Raw genomic sequence first — 24,541 nt, 5'->3', positions numbered from 1 at the left:
ATCGGAATTTCCGATGAAAAAAGTCAGACGGAATTTTTTCATCGGATATTCCGACCATGTGTGGGCCCCATAGGACTTTTAGAGTTTAGAAATAGAACATGGAAAAAAATCCAGTCGGAAATTCTGATCGTCTGTGTGGAACTCCGACGGAGAAAAAAACACGCATGCTCAGAATCAAGTCGACACATGCTCGGAAGCATTGAACTTAATTTTTCTCGGTTCGTCATAGTGTTTTACGTCACCGTGTCTTGGACGGTCGGAATTTGGTCTGACAGTGTGTATGCAAGACAGCTTGAATGGAATTCCGATGGAAAATTTAATCGGATTTTATCCCATCGTAAATTCCGATCATGTGTACAGGGCATTACTCTTTCTGGATCAGTCATCTCATTATGTATGTGCTACCTCTCAATGCAGATAAGTAGAATGCTCGACCATACAATGAAAAAAGTTAAAAGTTCAATAGTTTTAAAGTTGTCTTCCATAAAAATCATACACATTTTTTTTTGCAGTCATGTGATCTCCCTAGGGGTGCAAACATCTGTATTAATGGACCGTGGGAGATCAGCATCAAGAACATTAGCTGGTGAATTATCTGTCTGACAGATAAAGTAGAGATGACTAAAGATAATCTGTTTTTTCCTTCCCTGTGTCTCAGAGAGAGTGAAAGGGACAAAATGTGTTGAATAAAGGATGTGCATGTTGGGTCAAGGGAGGGTTATCTGAAGGTCGCATCTTTTTTTTTTACTGTTCTTCCCTCTCTCTGATCAGCCTAAATTGGAACGCTAGTCAAATGCTTTTCCTATCTTTGGATAGAATGGTTAAGGAATAGAACCTGAGTCTGTTTTTTTTAATTTGTTTTATCACAGTCCATGTCCAAACTGGGGAAGTGCTGTTGTATTATATAGTTACATAGAAATAGCTGTCTTCCTTGAATTTGTGGTAGTTATGTGAAGAGTGTTACCTATTTCTGGAAATTAAAATGCAGAACTCATCTTTAAAAATTAATTATATTAATATAAAACACATTTTCCCATGTTCAACTTTCCTCCACCTTCCTCCTCATGAAAACAACTTAGAATTGACAGTTTTAAAGTCTTATATTTCAGCTATCCTTGTGAAGAATTTCACAGGTCAATAATATACTCTGTATCCTTTGGTATGTAAGATAACATCCTTTGTTTATCACTGCTACTGTATTGACATACACATTAATAGACCCACTTTCTATGAACAATTAAACCTTCAACAAATTTTAACTGGATTGTAATATTCCTGTTATTTTTCACTGTTAACCACGTTAAAAATGTTATATTTATTAATGGATACAGAGTATAAAAAAGTATACATAACCAAAACCCTAACACTTTTTAGTTTTGAACAGAAACTGGCGACAAGAAGAGGAAATCCCTACAAATTGAGGTAAATTCCCATTTTCGACATCTGCCTTAAAAACGGGAGTCACCTTTGGCTATTTTTGTTCTGGTTTCCATTACTTACACCGTGACAATGGTCATCAGTACAAATAAAGAGGATGAATCTACTGTATGTAGTGTAGACCCAGAAAACAATACAGTCTTGGCAACGGTTTTATTCCTTCCCTACTCTATCCAAACGGAAAATGAATGGTTTTGGATTTACATATATTGTAATGCTCACACAGATAAACGGTCTGTTTTACAAGATTTCGGTTAAAATAGATAAAAGGTTTGGAATCTTCTATTTTAAAACTTTACCCATTTGATATGCAATTACAGTAAAACCTTGGTTTGAGAGTAACTTGGTTTGAGAGTGTTTTGAAAGACAAGCAAAATTACATTTTGATATACAAGCAATGTCTTGATATAAGAGTAGCAGCATGTCACAACCAAGTATAAAAGAGAAGAGAGGTGCCTCTAAATGTAGCAATATTATTACATTTAATGAAGGTCCAACATTTAGCAAACCCACATTGTTGATGATTAAAAGATGCACATCTAGATATGCAGGCATCTGGGGTAAAGATGTCCACATAAACCATACTCCTCACTGCCATCAATGTCATCTCTTCCACACTGCACTCCACGAGTGCTACAAGCCTCACTTTTAGATTGCTCTACTGCAGGGTAGTCTTTACGATCATGATTGCAGACTGACAGCGGTGAAAGCCGGCGTTGCGGAGGACAGCTTTATTCTGGATGCTTGCATACTTAGATGTGCCATGTGAGTTGCTAAATGTTGTACCTTCATTAAATGTAACCATATTGCTACACTAATGCCCCGTACACACGATCGAAAGCCTGATCATATGTACGTGGCTTTAGAGGCGCCTCTCTTCTATTTTATACTCTCTAGCTTTTGCTGGATTTTTCTTCTAATCCCCTTGTGGAGGCTTCCATTTGTGGATGGACATTTTATGGTTACACAATCACATTGCTATAATCTTTGTATATGGACTATAAACTGAAGGACCTATGAATAAATGGTTGTGGAACGAATCATTTGAGTTTCCATTATTTCTTAATCAATTCGCTTTGATATAAGAGTGCTTTGGATTACAAGCATGCTTCCGGAACTAATTATACTCGCAGTCCAAGGTTTTACTGTATATATAAAAAATGGAAACATTTAAGTTACAGCGCATGTAAAGCAAAAATAACAACCATGTATCTATAACTGTCAAGATAATCCAAGTACTTAATCTGCCTAGACTTTGACAATGAGTTTAGAGTATTCCAAGTCCTTTAATAATCCATGCAAATCATGTCTGAATGCGTGACATGGACAAAGATCTTTAGCTAAACAAGGAGGCAACATGGTATCCAGAAATTCAAGTGAACTGTGCAATCTCAAGAGCCTGCTTCAGAATTATGATATTGTTCTTTAAAGCGCAGCTGTTCTAATAAATCTCCAATCTTTGTGTGTGCGCCAATACCTTTTAACTCCTAAAACATTTTATACACAAACTAAATCTATAGGGCTCTGCCCGGTACATAAAAATGAGCCCTTATTCTCAAAGAAGTTTACCCCTAATGCTCATATCACAATAATGCAAGGACAAAAACAATGGGGTCTGTTTGGATGGAAGCCATAAAATAAAGCACAATGATTTTGAGTTGTGTATGGAAACCATCCTCACACCTACCTAGTGCAGGATAATGTATAGACTCCATGTTTCTTAAATGATTTATATGTTTTAATATACAGTATTGCTTGGCTATCTGCATTGTTTTAATGCTGAAAACATCAACGCGTATACAAGGCATTATTATCATAAACTCCCACGTTATTGTGGGAGACAATGTCACATGTTTTCCCAATAAATACTAGGTAATCTTTGGGTATTGGTGGAAATCAATTGCTGGCTGAATGAGATGCTTGGGAATCAAAGGAAGGTAGGTACAGACTGCTTATAGCCATCTATGTAGCATAACTGCAGTGACTGTGACCTGTAATATTTCAGCACGCTAACTAAAATTTAGATGCAGAATTCTTCAGTGGGATCTTTTGCATGCTTGTTTAAGTTTGACATGCATGGAATGGTCCCAAGTATGTTACACCATATAATTGTTACACCACCGTATAATTTGTATTATTTTTAATTTCGATTTAGACTATAAATGTCATCCAACATTTCAAAGAAGTGGGACTTGATTCCTGGAAATGCATAGAGTCCAGGGCTAGTCCCACCCCCAGTTGATATGCTATTCATACTACTCTATAATATTGAGTATATTCGATGCATATAAGTCAATACGTGAGCCACGCCCCTGATGACATCAAACGTATGATGAAACATGTTGGACTGTGCTTAACGTCATCACACACATTGGCCGCCAGCCAGAAGGAATGCTTTGTGGATGTTAATTGCTACAGCTTATAGATTTTTGATGCCGGTTTATTTTTTACCGAATGTGAGTGTATTTCCTCATTTTAATAAATGTTGTTTTAAAGATATACTTCACTATGGGTATTTATATTGTGTATGTTCCTGATAAATGGGAATGAAGTCGGAGTGAAGCCGGAGATATTAGCATGATCACATTGTCCATCGCAAATGTTTGGTGTTTATCCCAAAAGTGTTTTTGGCTTTTCATTTGTTTAAGAGATCAGGTTCTGGTAAGCATCCAATCTCACTCCTATCACTGTTGGATTTATGGGTGCCTCCTTTGGAGTTTGGAGACACTTCCTGCACTGTTGTGGTCTTTATTTTGAGCACTGATTGTTATTGGGGAGAATGATCTTTGGTCACTTATTTTATATGTTTATGTACTGATTTTTTTTTTCACTTTTTATGATCGCGCTGCACATTGTTTACGAGTTTGTTGAAGGTTATGTATCATTAAACCTGCGCTAGCAGCTTTTTTTGTATTTATTTTTTCCACTTTTTTTGACACGCGTCCAAGCGTGGAATTGCACACGTTTATATTTTTGGATGTATACAAGTACATGGTTTTGTATGCTGGGAGTATAACAACCCCTCCGGATGAGTGTTAGCTGCCTAATGTCATATAATTTATTATTTTCTACATTTTAATCATATGCATTAATAAAATAATACATTTTTAGATATTACTGTGTAGGTGACTTAAAAGTCCACTGGGTCTATTTTTTGTTTGTTTCCAATTATTCTAGAACAGAATGTGGCACTCTTATACCATAAGACATCTATGACTTTTCTGGGGGACTGTAAGGTTTTATTTAAAGACCCTGTGCTTGACCCTATGATCAAGCGGCTGGAACTTACCACAGTTTCTGTAGTGTTTTCATTGGCCTCAGTCTGGCATGAATCTTACAGTGTACCCCCCCCCCCCAAAAAAATGAATAAAGCTTATTACTGAACCTTTAATTTAATCAAGCATTGATAAAAACAAAACAAAAAAAAAAACGTTTTATCTGTCGTCATCTGTTTATGTCTTCCACAAAGAGTATCTAGAGATACTCTAATCTTCCTAACAATGTCCTCAATTTCTTTTCGGCTACATCAAGAAACATAAAAAAAAAAAAAAAACAGCAAAAGCTTCAACATGCAATGTCCCTAAACTCTTTTTTACAAGCAGCGTCTCCCTACCAGATGATAACTTTCAAATATCCAAAAAGGGATGAATAACTAGCAGCAAGCAAGTTTCCTTACATCCATATGCTGTGCTTCATCCACTGTATTTATAATATGCTTAAATATAAACAATTATTGGGCAACATAGTTGAAACTTTCCTATACTTCCTACTCTATAGGAAGAAGTTATCAATAAAAGTATCATCTGGGCTTATTTACTAAAGCTGTAGAGTGCAAAATCAGGCTCACTTCTGCATAGAAACCAATCAGCTTTCAGGTTTTATTGCCAAAGCTTAATTGAACAAAAACAATTTGACTTGATATGCGAGCGCTGTCTTGCAAGACAAGTAGGACTCTGGTGCTCATCCATGTAGTAAAGCCACTAATGTATATATTACTGTATGTGGCCAGAGGTCTGGGGACACTGGTGGCTCCCAACGCTTCCTGGCGAACTCAGAAACGCTCGGAGACACTTCCAGCTGGGTGGCATGGGCATAACGTGCTTCAGAGCACTCCGTAGTGTCAACAGTTCCTGACTGTCTCCAAGTGCTCCAGGAAGCGCTGGGAGCCACCAGCACCTCCGCACCTCTGGCCACATACAGTACTGCATACACCAGCAGTGGTTGTGGAACTAATCATCTGAGTTTCCATTATTTCTTATGGGTAAACTCGCTTTTATATACGAGTGCTTTTTATTAAACGCATGCTTTTGGAACAAATTATGCTCATAATCCAAGGTATTACTGTATATATAAAGAGTCCCCAATACAAGCTAAAACAATTCATGTTTTGTTTCATCATGTAAAAGCAAAAACAAGACTAAATAGTAGTGCTGTTGAAAAACTGTTGTTTATATTGTTAAATTATACAAGAGTTGGAAAACAACTAATTCCAAGTTGTTGTTTTTTTTTATTAGAACATTTCTAAGCATTGCAGACAGGACAAGAGGAGGTTGCTCATAATTATTTTTCATATTCTGGAAGAACATATAAAACAGTTTTGTTTAGGTTCCAACTGGCTCATGGACCCTGTCTGCTAACAGCCCACAAGAACCATATATAAAACTTTCCAAATTTCAGAGCTGAGATTCCAAGGTTCATTCTGGGGATGTTAATACCTGTGATCGCTTCTTGACCCCAGAACAAAAACAGCCATCTGAATAGTCTAGAATTATGAGGTCAAATTTTTAACAAACCTCACCCGCCTAGGGCCTATCTATTCAGGGAAAAATAGGCTTGCAATGCTTACTGCATCTTAGCTGGAGTTTATTTTACTCAGTCTTGCATATTTGTAAATAATTAGAGAAAAGAATCTAAAAAAGTTGAATTTTTATACACTGAGCAAAATTATTTGTACCCCTATTTATCATGCGCTGCTTGCAAAGATCTACGACTTTTTCTATGTACACAAAAGGCCTATTTCTCTCAATTATTGTTCACAAATCTGTGTTAGTGAGCCCTTTTCCTTTGTCGAGATAATCCATCCACCTCACAGGTGTGGCATATCAAGATGCTGATTAGACAGCATGATTTTTGTACAGATCGGCTCGGCTGTTATTAGAAGCAGTTGGAGGGGACACCCCTCCCCCCCGCCGCTCACTCGGGCTCTCCCATCCCACGGGAGGCCCAAGCAACCAGCCAGCACTTCCGCTGGCTGACCGAAGACCTGAACAGAGCCGATGCTTTGTTTGGATCTCGGAGCTAGTAACCCGGAAGCGATGTCACAACATTGCTTTCAGGATTACTGGCATCCCTAAGGCGCCAGTTTAAAAAATATATAAACTATTCAAAAACACAGATCTTGACGTTTGAATAGAGTGCAGAGGAGGGGTTTGGAGTCTTATAGACCCCCGATTCCTCCATAAAGAGTACCTGTTACTGCCTATTACAGTCACAAGGGATGTTTTCATTTCTTGTGATAGCAATAAAATACATTTTTTTTTCTTGTCTAGAATATTGGCACACAATATTGGCTATTGGCATGAGAGGTGGCCGAAATATAGGTATCATATCGGCACTGAAAAAACGCAAATCAGTCGATTTCCAATACATAGGTCTATGATTATACTACCACAACCATTACTCATCCTCAGGTTTCCCAAGACAGCATTAACCAACTATCAAACACCAGGATTTGGTCTCTTGCATGTATAAGAATTAAAAAAGACTTGACACACAGATACAGTATAATGAATGAATGAATGTAAAACTTATATAGCGCGGCACATGCGAACTTAATCGCCTCTGTATAAGAGCAATTTTGTGTTTATTAACAATTTATTAAAGGATAAATGCATGCAACAAACCAAGAGTATGGAAGATGCGAAAGCCAGAATGTCACAACAATTCTTTTTGTCAGCTTGACAGAAGAAAATTAACAGAAAACATCAACGGCTGAGCAGAACCAGCTGTACGTTTTCAAGGAAACACAACCTTTGTAGTGAGAAGTTATATAGAGGCCCCTAACAAGACGTCATTTTTTAAGCAGTTTCAAGGTCTGCCATTTTGAGAGTCAATTCCCTATAGAAAGTCCTTCCCGTTAGTGTTTCCCAAATAAGGCGAGTCCAATGAAATCATAGCTGGGTCTGTGATTCACTTTCCCAACATTATCGGCACTTGGGAGATTCTGCAGCTGTGAGTAAGGCAAAGGGGGCAAATAAAAATGAAGAGGATTGAAGAAAGTGTGTTTATGCAGTGTCCGATGTCATAACATCCATTTCATTTGTTAAGTGATTTTGTTTCGACAGGATTTCACAGACGAACTTGGCTTTATGCAATTTACATTTTCCTTTCTACAAGGAATGATGGGTTATATTTAACTTTCTTTTAAACAGTTAGGTCTCAGGAAAGTCAAATTCATTTTAGATTACAGCTGGCAAAGAACGCAAAGTCGTGTAACTGCATTAAATGGTATTTGTGAGATTTACATGTGATTCAGTGCCCAGCAGTGCCAAAAACTAAAATAAATTCAAAGCTTATACAGAGATGTTAGAATGAATATATATTTAGATCTGTGATAGTTTATTACAAAAATATCATAGAGAGTCATATTGTTTAACCACTTCACCCACGGAAGATTTGGCTGCTCAATGACCAGGCCATTTTTTGTGATGTCGTTTTAACTGACAATTGCGCGGTCGTGCGACAATGTACCCAAACAAAATTGAAAATTTTTCCCACAAATAGAGCTTTCTTTTGGTGGTATTTGATCTGCGTTTTTTATTTTTTGCGCTATAAACAAAAGAAGAGCGAAAATATTTTTTACTTTTTGCTATAATAAACATCCCACATTATTTTCAAAAAAACGTTTTTCTTCCGTTTAGGCCGATACATATTCTTCTACATATTTTTGGTAGGAAAAACGCAATAAGTGTATATTGATTGGTTTGCGCAAAAATTATAGCGTCTACAAAATAGGGGATAGATTTTTGGCATTTTTTTTATTTTTACCAGTAATGGCGACAATCTGTACTTTTTATCGGGACTGCGATATTGCAGTGGACAAATTGGACACTTAACACATTTTTGGGACCATTGACATCTATAAAGCGATCAGTGCTAAAAAAAAGCACTGATTACTGTGCAAATGTCACTGACAGGGAAGAGGTTAAAACTAGGGGGCGATCAAGGGGTTAAATGTGTTCCCTAGTATGTGTTCTGTCTGTGGGGGGGATGGAACTGTCCAAGAAGAGAGATAGATGGGTGTTCATACTTAGTATGAACTTACGACCTGTCACTGCTCCCCTGAAAGAACCAGGATCTGTGTGCCGCTGGGCACTTGCGTCGGCTCCAGTCCCCAGTAAAACAGTTTATCCTGCCAGTAGGCCGGTTGATTTTCAATATCCTTCAGCAGGGTGACAACATTAGCCATGACTAAGCACTCATTGTAAGTGCGAAACGCGTCGGCCATACTGTGTGTTGTGGGTTGCAGTGACTATGTACAGTTGAAAATAAAAGACCACTTATTTTAAGTGATTTGGAGTGCGGCTGTCCAGTTTTCTTCCTCTCATTTGCTAGGGTGACAACATTGTTTATTGTACTGTTAAGGCTGTGTTCACACTGCAGCACGTTTAGCAGGAGTCTGGTACGTACCCATTCACCGTTTCAGGTCCGATTTCAGCCCGAATTTTTTACTGAATTTTTACTGAATTTAGACCTGAAAACGGACCAAAAGACGTACAGTATTCCTGTGCATTTGCACTGGAGCCACTGCAGAAATGAAATATGTGAACCAGCTCCATAGGACCCAGAATAAATCACTTTAGCATTGTCATTCAGGGTACATATAGTTTTAGATGAATTTTAAACCTGATTTCCACCTTTTAGTGAAATTTATGCATCAATGTGGTCCAAACAAACTACTTTCTTCACTAAGAGCTGCAGTTGCTAGGAGCTCGGTATAAACTGTAAGTAACCTCAGCTATACACAGTATATAGTGCTGTGTTCCAGTGATTGTGCCGCAGCAGGTCCCTGGGGCTCTTGCCATAATCTGCAAGTATGCTGTACAGACTTATCTTCTCGAGTGCCGACTCCTGAAATGAGACATCTGTCATCTTCCTCGTCGCCACCATCTTCTCCCATTCTTTCTCTGGGTCCAGTCTTCTGTCTTTAGCCACTGATCAACCAAGGATAGCGTAATGCTCATGCATGCATCTTCACATCACATGGCTCTTACTTCTTACAGATGCATTGCATGTACTTGCCTGGCTGTCATTGTCCAACATTTAAAAAACATTACTAGCAGGAACGGAAAGAGGTTTTATGGCAGAAGAGGCATACATAACTCTACCAGCAAGCAGTTTATGATCCATTTTTGATAACTTACTTTGATAAGTTATTCGCAAACAATTTGTGTATATGTAGCCTAATGCACATGTATTACTACTCTACGAAAGGAAAATGTCCATGATGGTGATAATAACTAACATCAATTACTTTTATTTCAACGCTACACTAGTAAACTTGCAAAAAAACAGACTTTTTCATTTTACTGTCCCCAATACCACACCGCATATCTTTTTGAAATGGGAACAAGGATTACCTATTAGCAAAAGTATGTAAGCATAGGAAACACCCCTTGTCACGCCCCTTTAAAGGAGCAAAAGACAAAAAAAGAATAGTTAAACCTACAAGTGTTTTTTTTTTATCTCTACTAATCCTACTAATCTACTAATACTGGCTTTTGACATTTGCAAATACAACAATTTAAAAATTGTATGAAAGGAAACATGATTTTTTTATATACAACTATATAGATCAGAGCAAAATGAGGAACAAATGAGGGGGGAAGAGGGACTTTGCTTCATATCAGGGACAGTCCCTCGAAATCAGGGACACTATGGAGCTATGCAATACTATAGCTAATGGACAGCATTTTACACTACTATTACACTCACGGTACTAGATCAGACTTGGTACACATTGGTCTGAATTTAAGATGCACAAAAAATACAGTTGGAATTAGATAGTTTGATTAAAAATAATAAATGTGGTTCTGTTTCTGTATGTCAAGGAATTCTGAACTTGCAATTACATTCTGATCTCTTGCGAAAATAGCTCTAACTTGATTTATGTTTAAATCTGGAAGTAAAATACCAGCTGTCACTAATGGTAAAGTTCTAAAATGCTGTTAACTATGTGAATTGTGCTTTCAAAGGCTGCTATTACTCTATATGACAAAAATGTCATGTGACAAGCAATAGGCAACCTAGTGAGCTCAGTGACGTTACAGCAAAGCAGATTTGTCCACCTAAAAATTTGCTTCTAGCCATTAAAAAGAAAACAGATGAGCAGATTTCCCAGTATAAAAATCTAAGTGATAGCATGACTCTATAATTTGGTAGAACAATTTGATGAAGTTTAAGAATTTCCTTGCATTGTGGTAAGCTGATGCGTCTCACACTTTCAGTTTTCAGTATAATTAAAGACAGATCAAAGAACTGATTGAGTTCACGACGCAGATAGAAAACAATTTACATTGCTGAGTGACACTATGACAACTAATGTATTCCAGAACAACTGGAAAGGTCCTTTAGGATATCAAGCACCCAATAAGGATGGAAGGATAGTGGCTGTATTATTAACAAAAACTTCCAAATAAAGGGGATTTATCAATACTATTAAAGGTATAGACTAGAACAATAGGGAAAACACCTGGAAATCATTAAAATAATTATTTATGTATTTAAAAGATTTAACCATTTGTGGCTCCAAATATGACATCATGGTGGTTGATCTAAACCAGGACTGAGAATTTTTGTAATCAATTTAAATAGGAGTTTTCCAGTCTGTTGTGATCGAAAGTCAGTCTGTTATTTCTCTTATAACTAGAATGTGGATGTTAAATCACCCTTTGGATTCTTGTATCCCATGTGATCTCCAGCAGTTAAATCTCAGTTCTACAGTCTATGGCTGTGTTCTCCACCAAGTGGTAGCTGTAATGCCGTGTACACATGATTGTTTTTTCCGATGAAAAAAGTCTGATGGACTTTTTTCATTGGAAAAAACTATCGTGTATGGGTCCCATCGGACTTTTTTCCCTTGCTGTTTTTTCTCATCGAGATTCTCGTCGGCCTGTTTCCAGACAAGAAACCCGAGAGTGTGTATACTTACCTGTCGCCCTGTCGCATGCGCGGTAGCTTCCACGGCATAGGTAGGGTGAAGCAAGATGGCGGCGCCGGCATCGAATGTGACAAGCGCATGCACAATGACATCACCGCGTTCTTGCCTTTCAAGAGAACCGTGGTTCTTTTGAAAGGTCAGTGTGTACACTTGGGTGGCAAGAGATTCTTGCCAAGAAAAACAAAGTTTTTTTCTGGTGAGATTCTTGCCCGTGTGTACAGGGCCTAAGTTTTTGCCTATGAGCTCTGGTTAGCCCAAGGTAAAAAAAGGAGCTAATATAGGCATTTCACTTTGGTTAGTATAACATTTTACTGACAAGCAGGGAATGATACAAATTTGCTGTGTAATAATAATTATACTACATTTAAGTAGTCATTATTATTGAGAATAAATAGATAGTGTACATGGAGTTTTTTTTTGCTGAACATGTATACAAGGCTGCTATCCCAACAAACCATTTACATTTTAAACATTCAAAACTTTATTTATTTTTTATTCTGTCGCAACAGAAGAAACTGCAAAATAACTGATGTCAATACTCCTTAAGTCCAGAACAAAGTACACATAGATTACACATGGCTCACACTGAGCAGTCAATGCACCTTGCAGAGAACTGACAGTTCAGCCACTTTAATATTTTAAGCATTAGCAAACTTCTGTGCCATACTGTTCTTGGAAGTGGCCTTCCTAGAATCTCTTTGTACGTTTGTACTGTGCCAGAATAACATTTAGTTGACAGAAGGTGAGGGGGAAAAACTAGTGATATTGGATAGCTTTACTCTTGAACCTGGAAACAAAAAGCAGAAATTTAGCAAGCAGATAATAGCTCTAGCAGAGCTGAGGTCTGGGCATACTCTATATTAGTATATTACTTGTCATCTCACCCCAGTCCAACGCCATCAGTTAAAAGTTGACGTAGGCTAATAAAAAAGGTATTTATTCCAGCATTAGTTTTGTGGGAAAAGAAATCTACAATACATTCACAATAGCTAAAATATTAATACCTTATAGAATAGATCAATGCTAGCTAAATCTACCTAGAAAAAGTAGATCAAAACCCTAACTGGAAACCATTTTGTTTGCTAAAGGCCTAGGGGTTTGATTTACTAAAGATAAACAGGCTGTTCACTTTGCTTCGGAATTTTCACTTTGCAAGCTTAGTAAATGAGGTAAAGTTCTGCTGACTTCCATCATCCAATCAAATGCAAGCAAAAATTCCTGTTTTTATTCTCCTTGCATGTTTGATTGAGTATTCTTTGCAAAACGATTTTTTACCACAGTCACTAAGCAAATGTAAAATTCCCTTGTAAAATGAACAGACTATTTGTATTTAGTAAATCAACTCCATGCGTGAAGTGAAATTTGGACTATACACTTAAAACATTTTTTGCTTCAGGATCCCCATTCACTTCCTTTATACTTGAGCCTGATCTCAATCCATGCTTTGCATGAGAGCAGCCACTCTCTCTGCTCTCTTCCTCCTCAGGGGGCAGATTGATAGCAGAGGAAGTCATTGGCTCCTGCTGCTGTCAATCAAATTCTGTGGTGAGGGAGCGGGGGGGGGTCAAGGCTGAGCAGCACTGTCTGTGTCAACAGATGCAGACAGGATGGCTTGGGAGCTAGCCCACACGAGTGTCCCCATAGAAAGTCGTATTTGCCGAAGAAGAGAAGCCAGAAGAGCTGGTGGAGGACCCCAGAAGAGGAGGATCAGGCTTCTCTGTGCAAAACCATTGCACAAAGTAGGTATTAATATTTAATATAAGTAAACAAAAAAATGTAAGCTTTACAATCTCATTAGCCTTAAAACTGTGCTCTCCCCCATTCTAAGACCTATACTAACTGTCCTGCGTAATAAAGATATATTGTATATACTTACCTATTTTTTGACCTCTCCAGTTAGGTCCTGTGTCAGCCTGCAATGGCTGTAATGGAGAGGAGGGGTGGCTTTAACAATGGTTAGTAAAGCCTAGAGCTGTGACATCACCCATAGACTTAAATGTCCTACCCGTTGTTGGCGCTCCATCCTCTTGTCTGCAGTTGCACTGGCTGACACAGGGGAGCCAAATATAAATTGTATAGCTTATTTACACTAATACAGTATCATTATGTTATATTTTTTTTCCACTGCTCAACTGGAAGGTTCAGAGCGAATTCACTAGATCTAGTAACCATTTGTGCAAATAGCCTGATTTTATGCTGTTTAAATGACCCACTCTTGTAGCTGAAAGACTGGGTGGCCTGATGCAGGTTTACAGAAGGTTTTAGCGGCCTGTGGCTCTAATGCCTCGTACACACGACCAGTTTTCCCGTCGGATAAAAAAACAATGGTTTTCCCAACGGAATTCCTCTCAAGCCTGCCTTGCATACACACGGTCACACAAAAGTCAGGTGTAAAAGACTACGACGAGCCGACAAAATTAAGTTCTATGCTTCCGAGCATGCGTTGAATTGTTTCCGAGCATGCACGTTTTTTTCCCGTCGGAAAAGCATAGAGACGAACGGTTTTCCCGCTAGGATTTTTTCCTGGTGAAAAAAAAAAAAAAGAGATCCTGCTCTCTTTTTTTTCCCCAGGAATTTTCCCGGCCAAAAGCTCTCATCGCAGTTTTTCCGACGGGAAAACCGGTCGCGTGTACAAGGCATATGACTATGAGGCCTTGTACTCACGACCGAGAATCTCGTCGTAAAAGAAACGTTGTTTTCCTCGACAAGAATCTTGTCAAGCTTTCTTTGCATACACACTGTCCAGACAAAATCTCGACGTTCTCAAACGCGGAGACGTACAACACGTACGACGGCACTATAAAGGGGAAGTTCGATTCCACTGGCGCCACCCTTGGGGCTGCTTTTGCTAATCTCATGTTACTGCGTGTTAAGTAAAAGTTTGGTGAGAGACGATTCGCGATTTTCAGTCTGTTACAGCGTGACCAACGTGCTATCTCCATTATGAACGCTACTTTTACCGAAGGTGCGCTCCTGTCTCATACTTTATTTTGAGCATGCGCGGGTTTCTAAGCATACACATGAACGTGTTTCTCGTCGTAAACCAGCCCGTCGAGAAACACGACATGGAAATTGAGACTCCCGACGAGAAAAAAGAGAGCATGTTCTCTTTTTTTCTCATTGAGATCCACAACAGTTTTCTCGACGAAAAACACACACACAATCGATCGAGGAAAACGGTTGTGTGTACGAGGCCTTAGAGATGTTCAAGTTAATAAATATAGGACATGCTCGGGCTTCTTTTTCTACAGCATCTGGAAAGCTACACACTACTTTTTGGCACTACACTGATTTCATAAAAAAAAAAAAATTAGAATTAGTAGAAAAACTATACAGTAGCTAAATACAGATAGATCATATGCAGAACAGTGTTCAGCACATTTAAATTATATATTGTTCCAACAATGCAGGATTTCGTATCTGCTGGCACATGGAAAAAAAAGAGCATATTCTGCGACCAGTATCAACCTTCAGTCAATTTTCATTCTACAAATAGATCAAGGTATTTTGCCGTAAACACATGAGCGTCCAAGCTTACTAAAGCCAGCAGACATCAGGAAACCACTTATCTGTTTTCAACATGAAGTGGGATTGATTTCGGTCCAAGTCAAAAGGTCAGGGAGAGCGCTAACTTTTGCAAGGATCAGAATGATAACATTTGATTTGCTTTGTTTAAAAATGGCATGTCCCAAAAGTACAATTGTGGTCCTGCTTTGGTTGTTTATCGTCTTGTTTTGCACTGTTGCCACCCATCAATTTCTTGGGTTTCCGGGACAATTCAGCAATCTTTTGCAGAGTATTGTATTACGAGGAAAGGGAAAAGGTTGGGGGTTTATGGCGCTTAATGAATGCCGCTATACAGCAGAAAAAGAATACCCTGATCAGCGCAGGAAGAGAATATTCTGAACATGAGCATCTTATAACAAATGACTGTTGTTGTTAACACAAGTCCTTTTTAAAAAGGTGTATTGTTGAGCAGGAAATGGGACAGAGCAGAATTTAGAATTAGCAAGCATAGGAACACAAAAGAACAATAGGATTTATGTCCTTAGTTTGATCAATTTACACTGCTCAAAAAACTTTAATCAGAGTATAGCATCAAGTCAATAAAACTCCTGGGATACTGAGCTGTTCAGTTACAGAGTTAGCAGAGGGAGTTGGTAATCAGTTTCAGCTGATTTGGTGTTAATAAATTAACACCAGGTGCACTAGATGGGCAACAAAGAGACGACCTCCAAAACAAGAATGGTTTTACAGGTGGAGGCCACTGACATTTTTTCTCCTACTCAGCTTTTCTGACTGTTTTTCACTAGTTTTGCATATGGCTAGGGTCAGTGTCACTACTGGTAACACGAGGCGATACCTGGACCCTATAAAGGTTGCACAGGCAGTCCAACTCCTCCAGGATGGCACATCGATACATGCCATTGCCAGAAGTCTCTAGAGCATGGAGGAGATTCAAGGAGACAGGCTCTGGAGGATGAGGGATTTGATACTATTAAATGGCCCCCCACGCTTGCCTGACCTAAATCCAAAAGAACACCTGTGGGACATTATGTTTTGGTCCATCCAACGCTGCCAGGTTGCACCTCAGTCTGTTTAGGAGCTCAGTGATGCCGATGCCCTGGTCTAGATCTGGGAGGAAATACCCCAGGACACCGTCCGTGGTCTCATAAGAAGCATGCCCCAATGTTGTCAAGAATGCATATCAAGCACACGGGGGCCATACATCATACTGATTACCATTTTGAGTTGCTGCAATGAAATTTCAGCAAAATTAACTAGCCTGCTGCATAATTTTTTCACTTAGATTTTTGGGATGTCTTTGAATTCAGCTCTCTGTAGGTGGATAATTTTCATTTCCATCGAACGATGTGGCATCCGTTCGTTCCCAACACATTACCCAGTCCATATTAGTATATATATCCAGCATGTTTTTTTGCAGTGTTTATATATTAGTATATATATATATATATATATATATACACACACACACACATGTACATAAATACATACACACACTTTTTTTTAGAAAATCAGAACAGGGTGGGGTGCCCATTGAGATATGAAGCTTATACTTTGTAGGGCATATGTATATGTTGTATATATCTTTTTTATTACAGTGAACAGTATGTGAAAGCAATTTTTTGGGGGGTTAGAGTAGCAAAAGTTTAGAACCTCTGCCAAGTTTTCATTGTGGTCCCTGCTGGGAAGATTTACCCCTCTAGCTCCCCTTTTTGAAGCTTGGGACACCTGAAAACATGACATAGTGTGAGCCACACATGACCTATATGGAATTCCATTGGCATGCATATGCTTAGAAAGGTAGTATTTTGGTAAAAGGGGGTTAGATCCTGGACCTAAACTAGGATCATGACCTTCATTTTCCCTAACCCCACCCTTTCTTTGGGACTAGTGGATTATAATTCTAATATAACCCCCTTCATGCCTCATTATTTTCTCCCTCTCCTTCAACTTTATGGCCAAGGTGTCCACTTCTGCTTCTCTTATTCCAGTGTCACCTAGCTCAGGGAGGGTTTGCAACTGCGCATTTGTTTGGCCATGTCTTATCTTATTGTACCACAGAGTAGACTCTGAAATAGTTTGTCTATAGTCCTATCTTTAATGTGTGACCTTTTGAAAAAAAAGTAAAAAAACTTTAATGCCCCGTACACACGATCGGAATTTCCAATGAAAAAAGTCAGATGGACTTTTTCCATCGGATTTTCCGATTGTGTGTTACCCCTTCCGATGAATTCCATCAGAGTTTAGATATAGAACATGTTCTATTGTTTTCTGATGAAATTCCGATGTGATTTGGCTGGCAAAAAGCCAGATCTTGTGTATGGAGCATTAGGCGGACTTGCATATGTGAATTGTGAATGGTCATATGATATTGTACTTGCTCCATCTCATACATAAAGATAATATTTAAAAAAAAGGGGGTTGGATCACTCTCTATCCAAATTTAGCACTTGCTTCTTATGAACAAAATACTAGAAAGCGACATGAAATATTTGCCTCATACAGTATATAAACACATTTATCAGTTTCTAAAAGATCTTTTTTCTTATGGCTTTAAAAAAGATTGTGCGCAGCATGATCTTGACGGCTAGAAAAAGCAAATCTTGAAGATGTCACCTTTGTGAAGGTTGTACAAATACGGATCTTTGCTTTGGCACTCACTGGTAGCACATATTACCATGATTTATGTCCCTAGCGCAGTTTTCTGCACTGTTAATGACAATTAAGATTTAAAAGGGTTGAGTCTAGCAGTCAACAGTCTGTGGCAGTCATAATAAAATTCCATGCTACCCTCCCTTAGTGAGCCTTGTTTAAATGAGCAATTATGCTGTACTGTGAAAATGCTGTGGTCAGCAAGAGAAGCAGAGACAAAAATGCGATCCCCATATGATATAACTTAACTATGCATCGCAAGGGTGAAAGAATTTGAACTTAAATATTTGTTTATAGCAATCATGGCAAGCAGCCTGGAGAATAAATGATAATTTGCAACACATTCACTTAAATTGTGGCCTGTACAAGAATGCCGTACAGCTAAAGAGGAACTACTCCCATAAAATAATTATTTTCTTATTAGCAATTTTATAAGTATGTAACTGTACCTGTTTGTTATATTCTGCATAATTTTATTTTATAGCACTGCAAACAGTATTCTGCATTTCTGAACAATAAAACATATGCTTTATCTTATTGGCTCCTATAGACTACTGCAGTTAGCATATCATCACTGGTTTCTACTGGGCTTCATCAGTTATGCTTTTTTTCTGAAGAGGTATAATTAACATTAGTGGTGCCTAAACCAGAGAAGCACCGTCAACATTTTTCAATAACGTCAAGCAAAACTGTGTGCTGTAGGGGCCCAGTGTGAATCCCGATCAGGACACTATCTGCAATGAGATAGCATGTTGTCCTTGTGCTTTCATAACTAACATACTAACCTTATTAAGGTTAAAGGGAAATACCACAGGAAATATGAAGAACCTATGATATATATATATGAGAAAAACTGAGAAAAGCGAGTGGCGGTGTCCTTAAAGCGCTACACTTGGAGTGAACCCCTGACTATATATATATATATATATATATATATATATATATATATATATATATATATACACACACACATACACACACATATATATATATACATATATACGCACACACAAATACACTATATTACCAAATGTTTTGTAATGCCTGCCTTTACACGCACTTTAATGGCATCCCAGTCTTAGTCCATGGGGACTATGGGGGGCACTCAGCGGGGGGGCCATGAGCGACGGCAGGGGACCCAAAAACATGGATGATCGAGTTTGGGGTGGAGGAACTTGACTGGCCTGCACAAAGTCCTGACCTCAACCTGATTAAACACCTTTGGGATGAATTAGAGCGGAGACTGCGAGCCAGGCCTTCTCATCCACATCCGTGCTTGACCTCACAAATGCGCTTCTGGAAGAATGGTCAAACATTCCCACAGACACACTCCTAAACCTTCCCTGAAGAGTTGGAGCTGTTATAGCTGCGGGGGGGTTAAACTTAATATTGAACCCTACGGACTAAGACTGGGATGCCATTAAAGTTCATGTGCGTATCAAGGAAGGTGTACCAATACTTTTGGTAATACATTGTATATATGCTATTTTTATACCTGATTACTTATGCCAAGTTTGGGCCAAATAGACCCAGTGGTGCGTCATTGGGGCAAGCTGCAAAAAGCTGGAACAGACAGTCGGCTCCCAATTATGCCAGGCCCTTTTTGCATTAGCAGAGGGCCCTTTTGCAGCAGTTTGTTTCAGGAGTAAAGGCCCACTTTATATTCTATGTCTTTACTATACAGGTTAATGTGTATACCATGCACAGTATATATACTGTATATATATATACATACAGACACACATTGTATACATATACATGACATTTTATACCAAGTACTGTATATATTGGCATATAACACTTACTTTTTCACCCTGCAAATCGGTTGCAAAAAGTGTGTGCGTGTTACACTCCGATACTGCAATTCGGGCTGCCTCTGAGAGAACGGGGAGGGGGGTGGGACGAGTGCCGTCAGATTACATACAGCGAGAATCTCCTGTTTATTCAGCGGCCTCTGTAATACAAAGTCCCGCCTCCTGGGCCGGTATTGGACCAGTGTTTTCTCTATCAATTAAAGCCGGTCCAGGAGGCGGAACTTTGAATTAAAGAGGCCGGCGAGTTAACAGGAGATTCTCGCTGTATGAAATCTGACGGCGCTCATCAATCCCCCCTCCCTGAGATGGGCATTGGGGTGGCTGCAGATGGGCATTGATCAGGCTGCATTCATGGCAATGGGGCGGCTGCAGATGGGCATTAATCAAGCTGCATTGATGGGCAATTGTGAGGCTACAGATTGGCATTGAGTAAGCTGCATTGATGGGCAATGATGAGGCTGCAGATGGGCATTGATCAGGCTGCATTGATGGGCAATGATGAGGCTGCAGATGGGCATTGATCCGGCTGCATTTTTCCTGAAACTTCCCTCTTAAAATGAAGGTGCGTGTTCTACGCTTGTGCGTGTTATATGCCGATAAATACGGTACCTTGCTTCTAGGGGTGCAACGGGTCAAAAAACGTACAGTTCGGATCGTTTCTCGGATCAGAGTCACGGATCGGATCATTTTTCGAATCAGCAAAAAAAAAATGTTGTAACGTGGCTCAAGCACTTTCAGCATGTGTTTAAAGCCCTCGTTTTGCACAACTGAATATGGCCTCATGTCTGCAACTATAAACACACCGATGGCGTTTGTGATGGCTTTAGCCCGGCCTGATCGTGCAACAAGGGGCTGCTTAAATGCTGCGCTGATGAGCGGTTGTTGAGCATCTTTCGTTTTCATTGTCACTCCTGTCAGTGAAACACCAGGGTGATGTCGCTTCATGTGTGGCCATGCTTGATGTGTTTCCACTGTCATATGGCTTTTTTGTGCCACAGTGCCTACACACCGTCACGGTTTTATCCACTAACCTCTTTCCTTCATCATTATATTTGACAGGGAAGCCAAAATGCTCTCATAAAGGGGATTTAAATGACGCGGGGCGCTCAAGCTCCTCCGTTCCTCCACTCACCATGACCACGCTGTGTGTGGACTGAACATGCACACAACTTTTTTTTCCTGAAAGTAATCCGCGGATGCCACGTGTGCGGTTCAGATCAATATCTTCGGTTCGGATCGCGGATCGATGACAATCCGTTGCACCACTACTTGCTTTCATGTATGATTGCATGCATGATTTTTATGCTAAAGTATGTCCTCTTCTCCAGGTTTTAATAACTAAAATGTGGGTTACCTTGTGGATTTGTGGTTTAGGCTACTAAAGCCCAAATTCCTAACAAACCACACAAAATGTATGTTTGTGTAAAATACATGGGCAACTTGCTTCTGGTACAGCAAAGGACTACAGGTCATACCATGCTGTGCTACAGAAGACTATAGTTTGTTACTTCTGTGCCATACGTACTTCTATTACATGAGTACAAAGGGAAAGAACCGTGTGAGTGGCCCTTTAACTTGGTTTCAGCTGTCCTGTGTGAAGAATTTTTGTGTAAACACTGCAGGATGTTCTATCAGTGACAGGATCGCCGGCAGTGATAGTAATGGCAGCCTAAAACAATAGGCCAAGGTATAATATTGTGCTTCCAGGAAACATTGCTGAACAGATTATACTGTAAATCATACATACCTCTTTTTCACTTTGACAGGGGTCTTCCTCTACACATTTCAGATTTATGATATGGACCTCTTGGGGATAACTTATTGTTCCTTTGCTTGCACAGCCAGATAAAACAGTGTAGCTTTCCAGCAAGGCTTGGACGGGGTGAGATTCAGTAACAGGTGACAGCGAACATGAAGCTTCGGGGATAGGACCTAAAGGACATAAAGAGGAAGCATTAAGTACACTGTTCTTACTGTAAGTACCATCAACACAGTATTACACCTCTGTCCATGACTTCATTGCAGCTTTAAAGAGTTCAGTAATGAGTCAGCACCACTAAAATGACACTGTTATGTTGTTCCTTAAAGAGACCCCACCAGCATCCTTGGAACTAAAAGCAATTAATAAAAGCAAGCATTTCAAACTTTTTGCCATTTTTATATTTTTTGCACAAGTTTAAAAAATCATTTTAGGTCTGAAAATTGCATAAAACCACAAAACATTATACATTTTCTGAAAGTAGACTCCCTGGAGCAGAGGTGTCAAATTTCATTGTGGTTGTTCTCAAAGGGTTGGTTGTATCTGAAAGACTATATACATTTATAAAATGGCTTTTTTTCTCAGAGAACAGGTACAGGAATTTAACCACGGCTCCCGTGCAACCATATTGAATGGTGGGTGTGGCCAAATTGCACTAAAACAGGAAGGATCTTAAAGTGATAATACCAGGAGTGCGTTATGTGAAGAGTTCAGGGGTGCACTACAGAGTGCAGAGTTCAGGGGTGCACTACGTACAGAGTGGGGGTTCAGGGGTGCACTACGTACAGAGTGGGGGTTCAGGGGTGCGCTACGCACAGAGTGCAGAGTTGAGGGGTGCGCTATGCACAGAGTGCAGAGTTCAGCGGTGCACTGCATACAGATTGCAGAGTTCTGGGGCGTGCTACGTATAGAGTGCAGAGTTTAGGGTGCGTTACGTACAGAGTGCAGAGTTCAGGGGTGTACTGCATACAGAGTTCAAGGGTGCCCTATGCACAGAGTGCAGAGTTCAGGGGTGCATTGCCCACAGAGTGCAGAGTTCAGGGGTGCGCTACGTATAGAGTGCAGAGTTCAGGGCTGCGCTACGTATAGAGTGCAGCGTTCAGGGGTGTGCCATGTACAGAGTGCAAAGTACAAGGGTGCGCTACGCACAGAGTGCAGAGTTCAGGGGTGCACTACGTACAGAGTTCAGGGGTGCGCTACATACAGAGTGCAGTGATCAGGGGTACGCTATGTACATAAATGCCGCAAGGCTCAACTGCCAGTTTCTCTTAGTTGGAATGGTGGCGCCTGCACCTGTTTCATCACATAGGGGGTCATAAAGCCAATCAGGAGTGCAAGTTCCCGGAGAGGCAAGGCTCTGGTGGACATTGCTGGATCGAGAGGCAAGTATTAGCAGGGGCTGGGGCGGTAAAAAACCTTGTGCCTTTACAACCACTTTAACTATCAAGATCACCAGATAAGAGCTAAGAAAACCCCTTAAGTGCCCCACCTACTGGCTGAAGTTTAAAGTTTAAATGTTAATATGCATTATTTTATATGTACCCTACAAAAATAAAAAGCATTTAGTTATCAATGGAATTTTTTAGTCCTGACCATACTGCATACTGTATAAAAGAGAAAATATATATAAAAACTATTACACTTCCTTTAAACAGAGCCATGAATATTTAACACCACATAGCAATAATAAGCATAAGAACTGTATCTGTTTCTGAACCTCCTTGGGTAAAGCTAATGTTCCAAGCACTGTGTGGCAACATTAAGGCTCGAAACATATTTCATAGAGCTACCTGACAAAATGTATTTACAATCTAGAGAAATAGGTCTCTTGCTGAGAGCCATCAGCATATTTTTTTAACTGCCTCCAAATTACAGGAAAAGACGTGGACAGGATTGATGTATGTGTACATTAAAATGCATAGGGGATACTCAAGTTTCACTACTGCTTTCTAAACGATGAGGCATAAGACCCTGCAGAAAAGAAAGACTGAAAATTACAGGAAATTTAGGATATATATATATATATATATCATAGGTGTGCGCAGCCTATTGTATTAGGGTGTGCACCCCAGAGCTCAAACACACATGTGTGTGCATGAAAAAACACATACACTCTTATAAACAAATGTAAACAAACATTTTAAAATGCAATAAACCTTGGATGGGGTCAGTGGGGTAGTGGTTGGTGTCAGTAGGGTAGTAGACCGTTTCAATAGTTTATTTTATATATATATATATATATATATATATATATATATATATATATATATATATATATATATATACATACACACACATACACACACGTACGTACGTACGTACGTACGTACGTACGTACGTACGTACGTACGTACGTACGTACACACACACACATACATATATATTTGTTTTTTTACAATTTATTTTATACTTTACATTAGATTTTTACACAATTTTAGGAGCCCCATTGGGGGGGGGCTTTATCAGTCCAGTAAACACTTTGCTCCACAGTACCAAGCCCCGATGAAGGGAGATTCTTTGAACTCTTTGTATTTTTATAATATAATACATTTTGTATGAAATCTGGATTTTATACATCGTGCTTTTGGCACTTTTCCCCGTGCACATCCAGCAATTCAAACCTGACAGGTTTGCTAACCCTTTCTTATTCTATCCAAATAATCTTTTGGCTTTAGATACACTATATTACAGGTGTCAAACACAAGGCCAGTGGGCCGAATCAGGCCCTCCAGGCCATTTCATGTGGCCCTCGCATTTCTCCTGCAGCTGCAGGAGAGCTCCAGCCCTCCTCTGGTCCTCCTCCAGACCCTTTCTTTCTGCTTTCAAGCAATGCATCCAGCTTCTTCCCAGCAGCAGCATAAGGAAAGGGGGGTGCACTGTGATGTAAGGGAGAGTGAGGGACTCAACTTCTGATAGTGGGATGTCTCTTGACATCTAATCTTACAGATACAACCAGCCCTTTTGAGGGAAATCATAATGCTGATGCGGTGCACAAAGAAATTGAGTTTAACACCCCTGCACTATGTGCTCTTTACAACATGCTGCTACTATGTGTACATAACAAAGCTATTAGAGTTTAAAGCGGAGCTCCACCCTAAGGCCCCTTTCACATGTGCGGACCATTCGTCCATATTT

General features: G+C 39.5%; 1 protein-coding gene across 7 annotated transcripts in view; it reads right to left on the bottom strand.

Annotated features, from left to right (window-relative positions):
* TGFBR3 (transforming growth factor beta receptor 3) overlaps window positions 1-24,541 on the bottom strand; it is a 301,195-nt gene that overhangs the window by 177,059 nt on the left and 99,595 nt on the right. For all 7 annotated transcript variants that reach the window (XM_040360043.1, XM_040360045.1, XM_040360046.1 and 4 more), the window contains exon 3: window positions 21,395-21,579. In XM_040360043.1, coding sequence (XP_040215977.1) covers window positions 21,395-21,579 — 185 coding nt within the window. The remainder of the gene's footprint in view (window positions 1-21,394; window positions 21,580-24,541) is intronic.

Source organism: Rana temporaria, chromosome 7 (genome assembly GCF_905171775.1).
Source record: "Rana temporaria chromosome 7, aRanTem1.1, whole genome shotgun sequence".
In the NCBI taxonomy this organism is placed as follows: domain Eukaryota; kingdom Metazoa; phylum Chordata; class Amphibia; order Anura; family Ranidae; genus Rana; species Rana temporaria.
The sequence above is the reverse complement of the archived record's forward strand: the minus strand, read 5'-3'. Positions and strand labels throughout refer to the sequence as shown.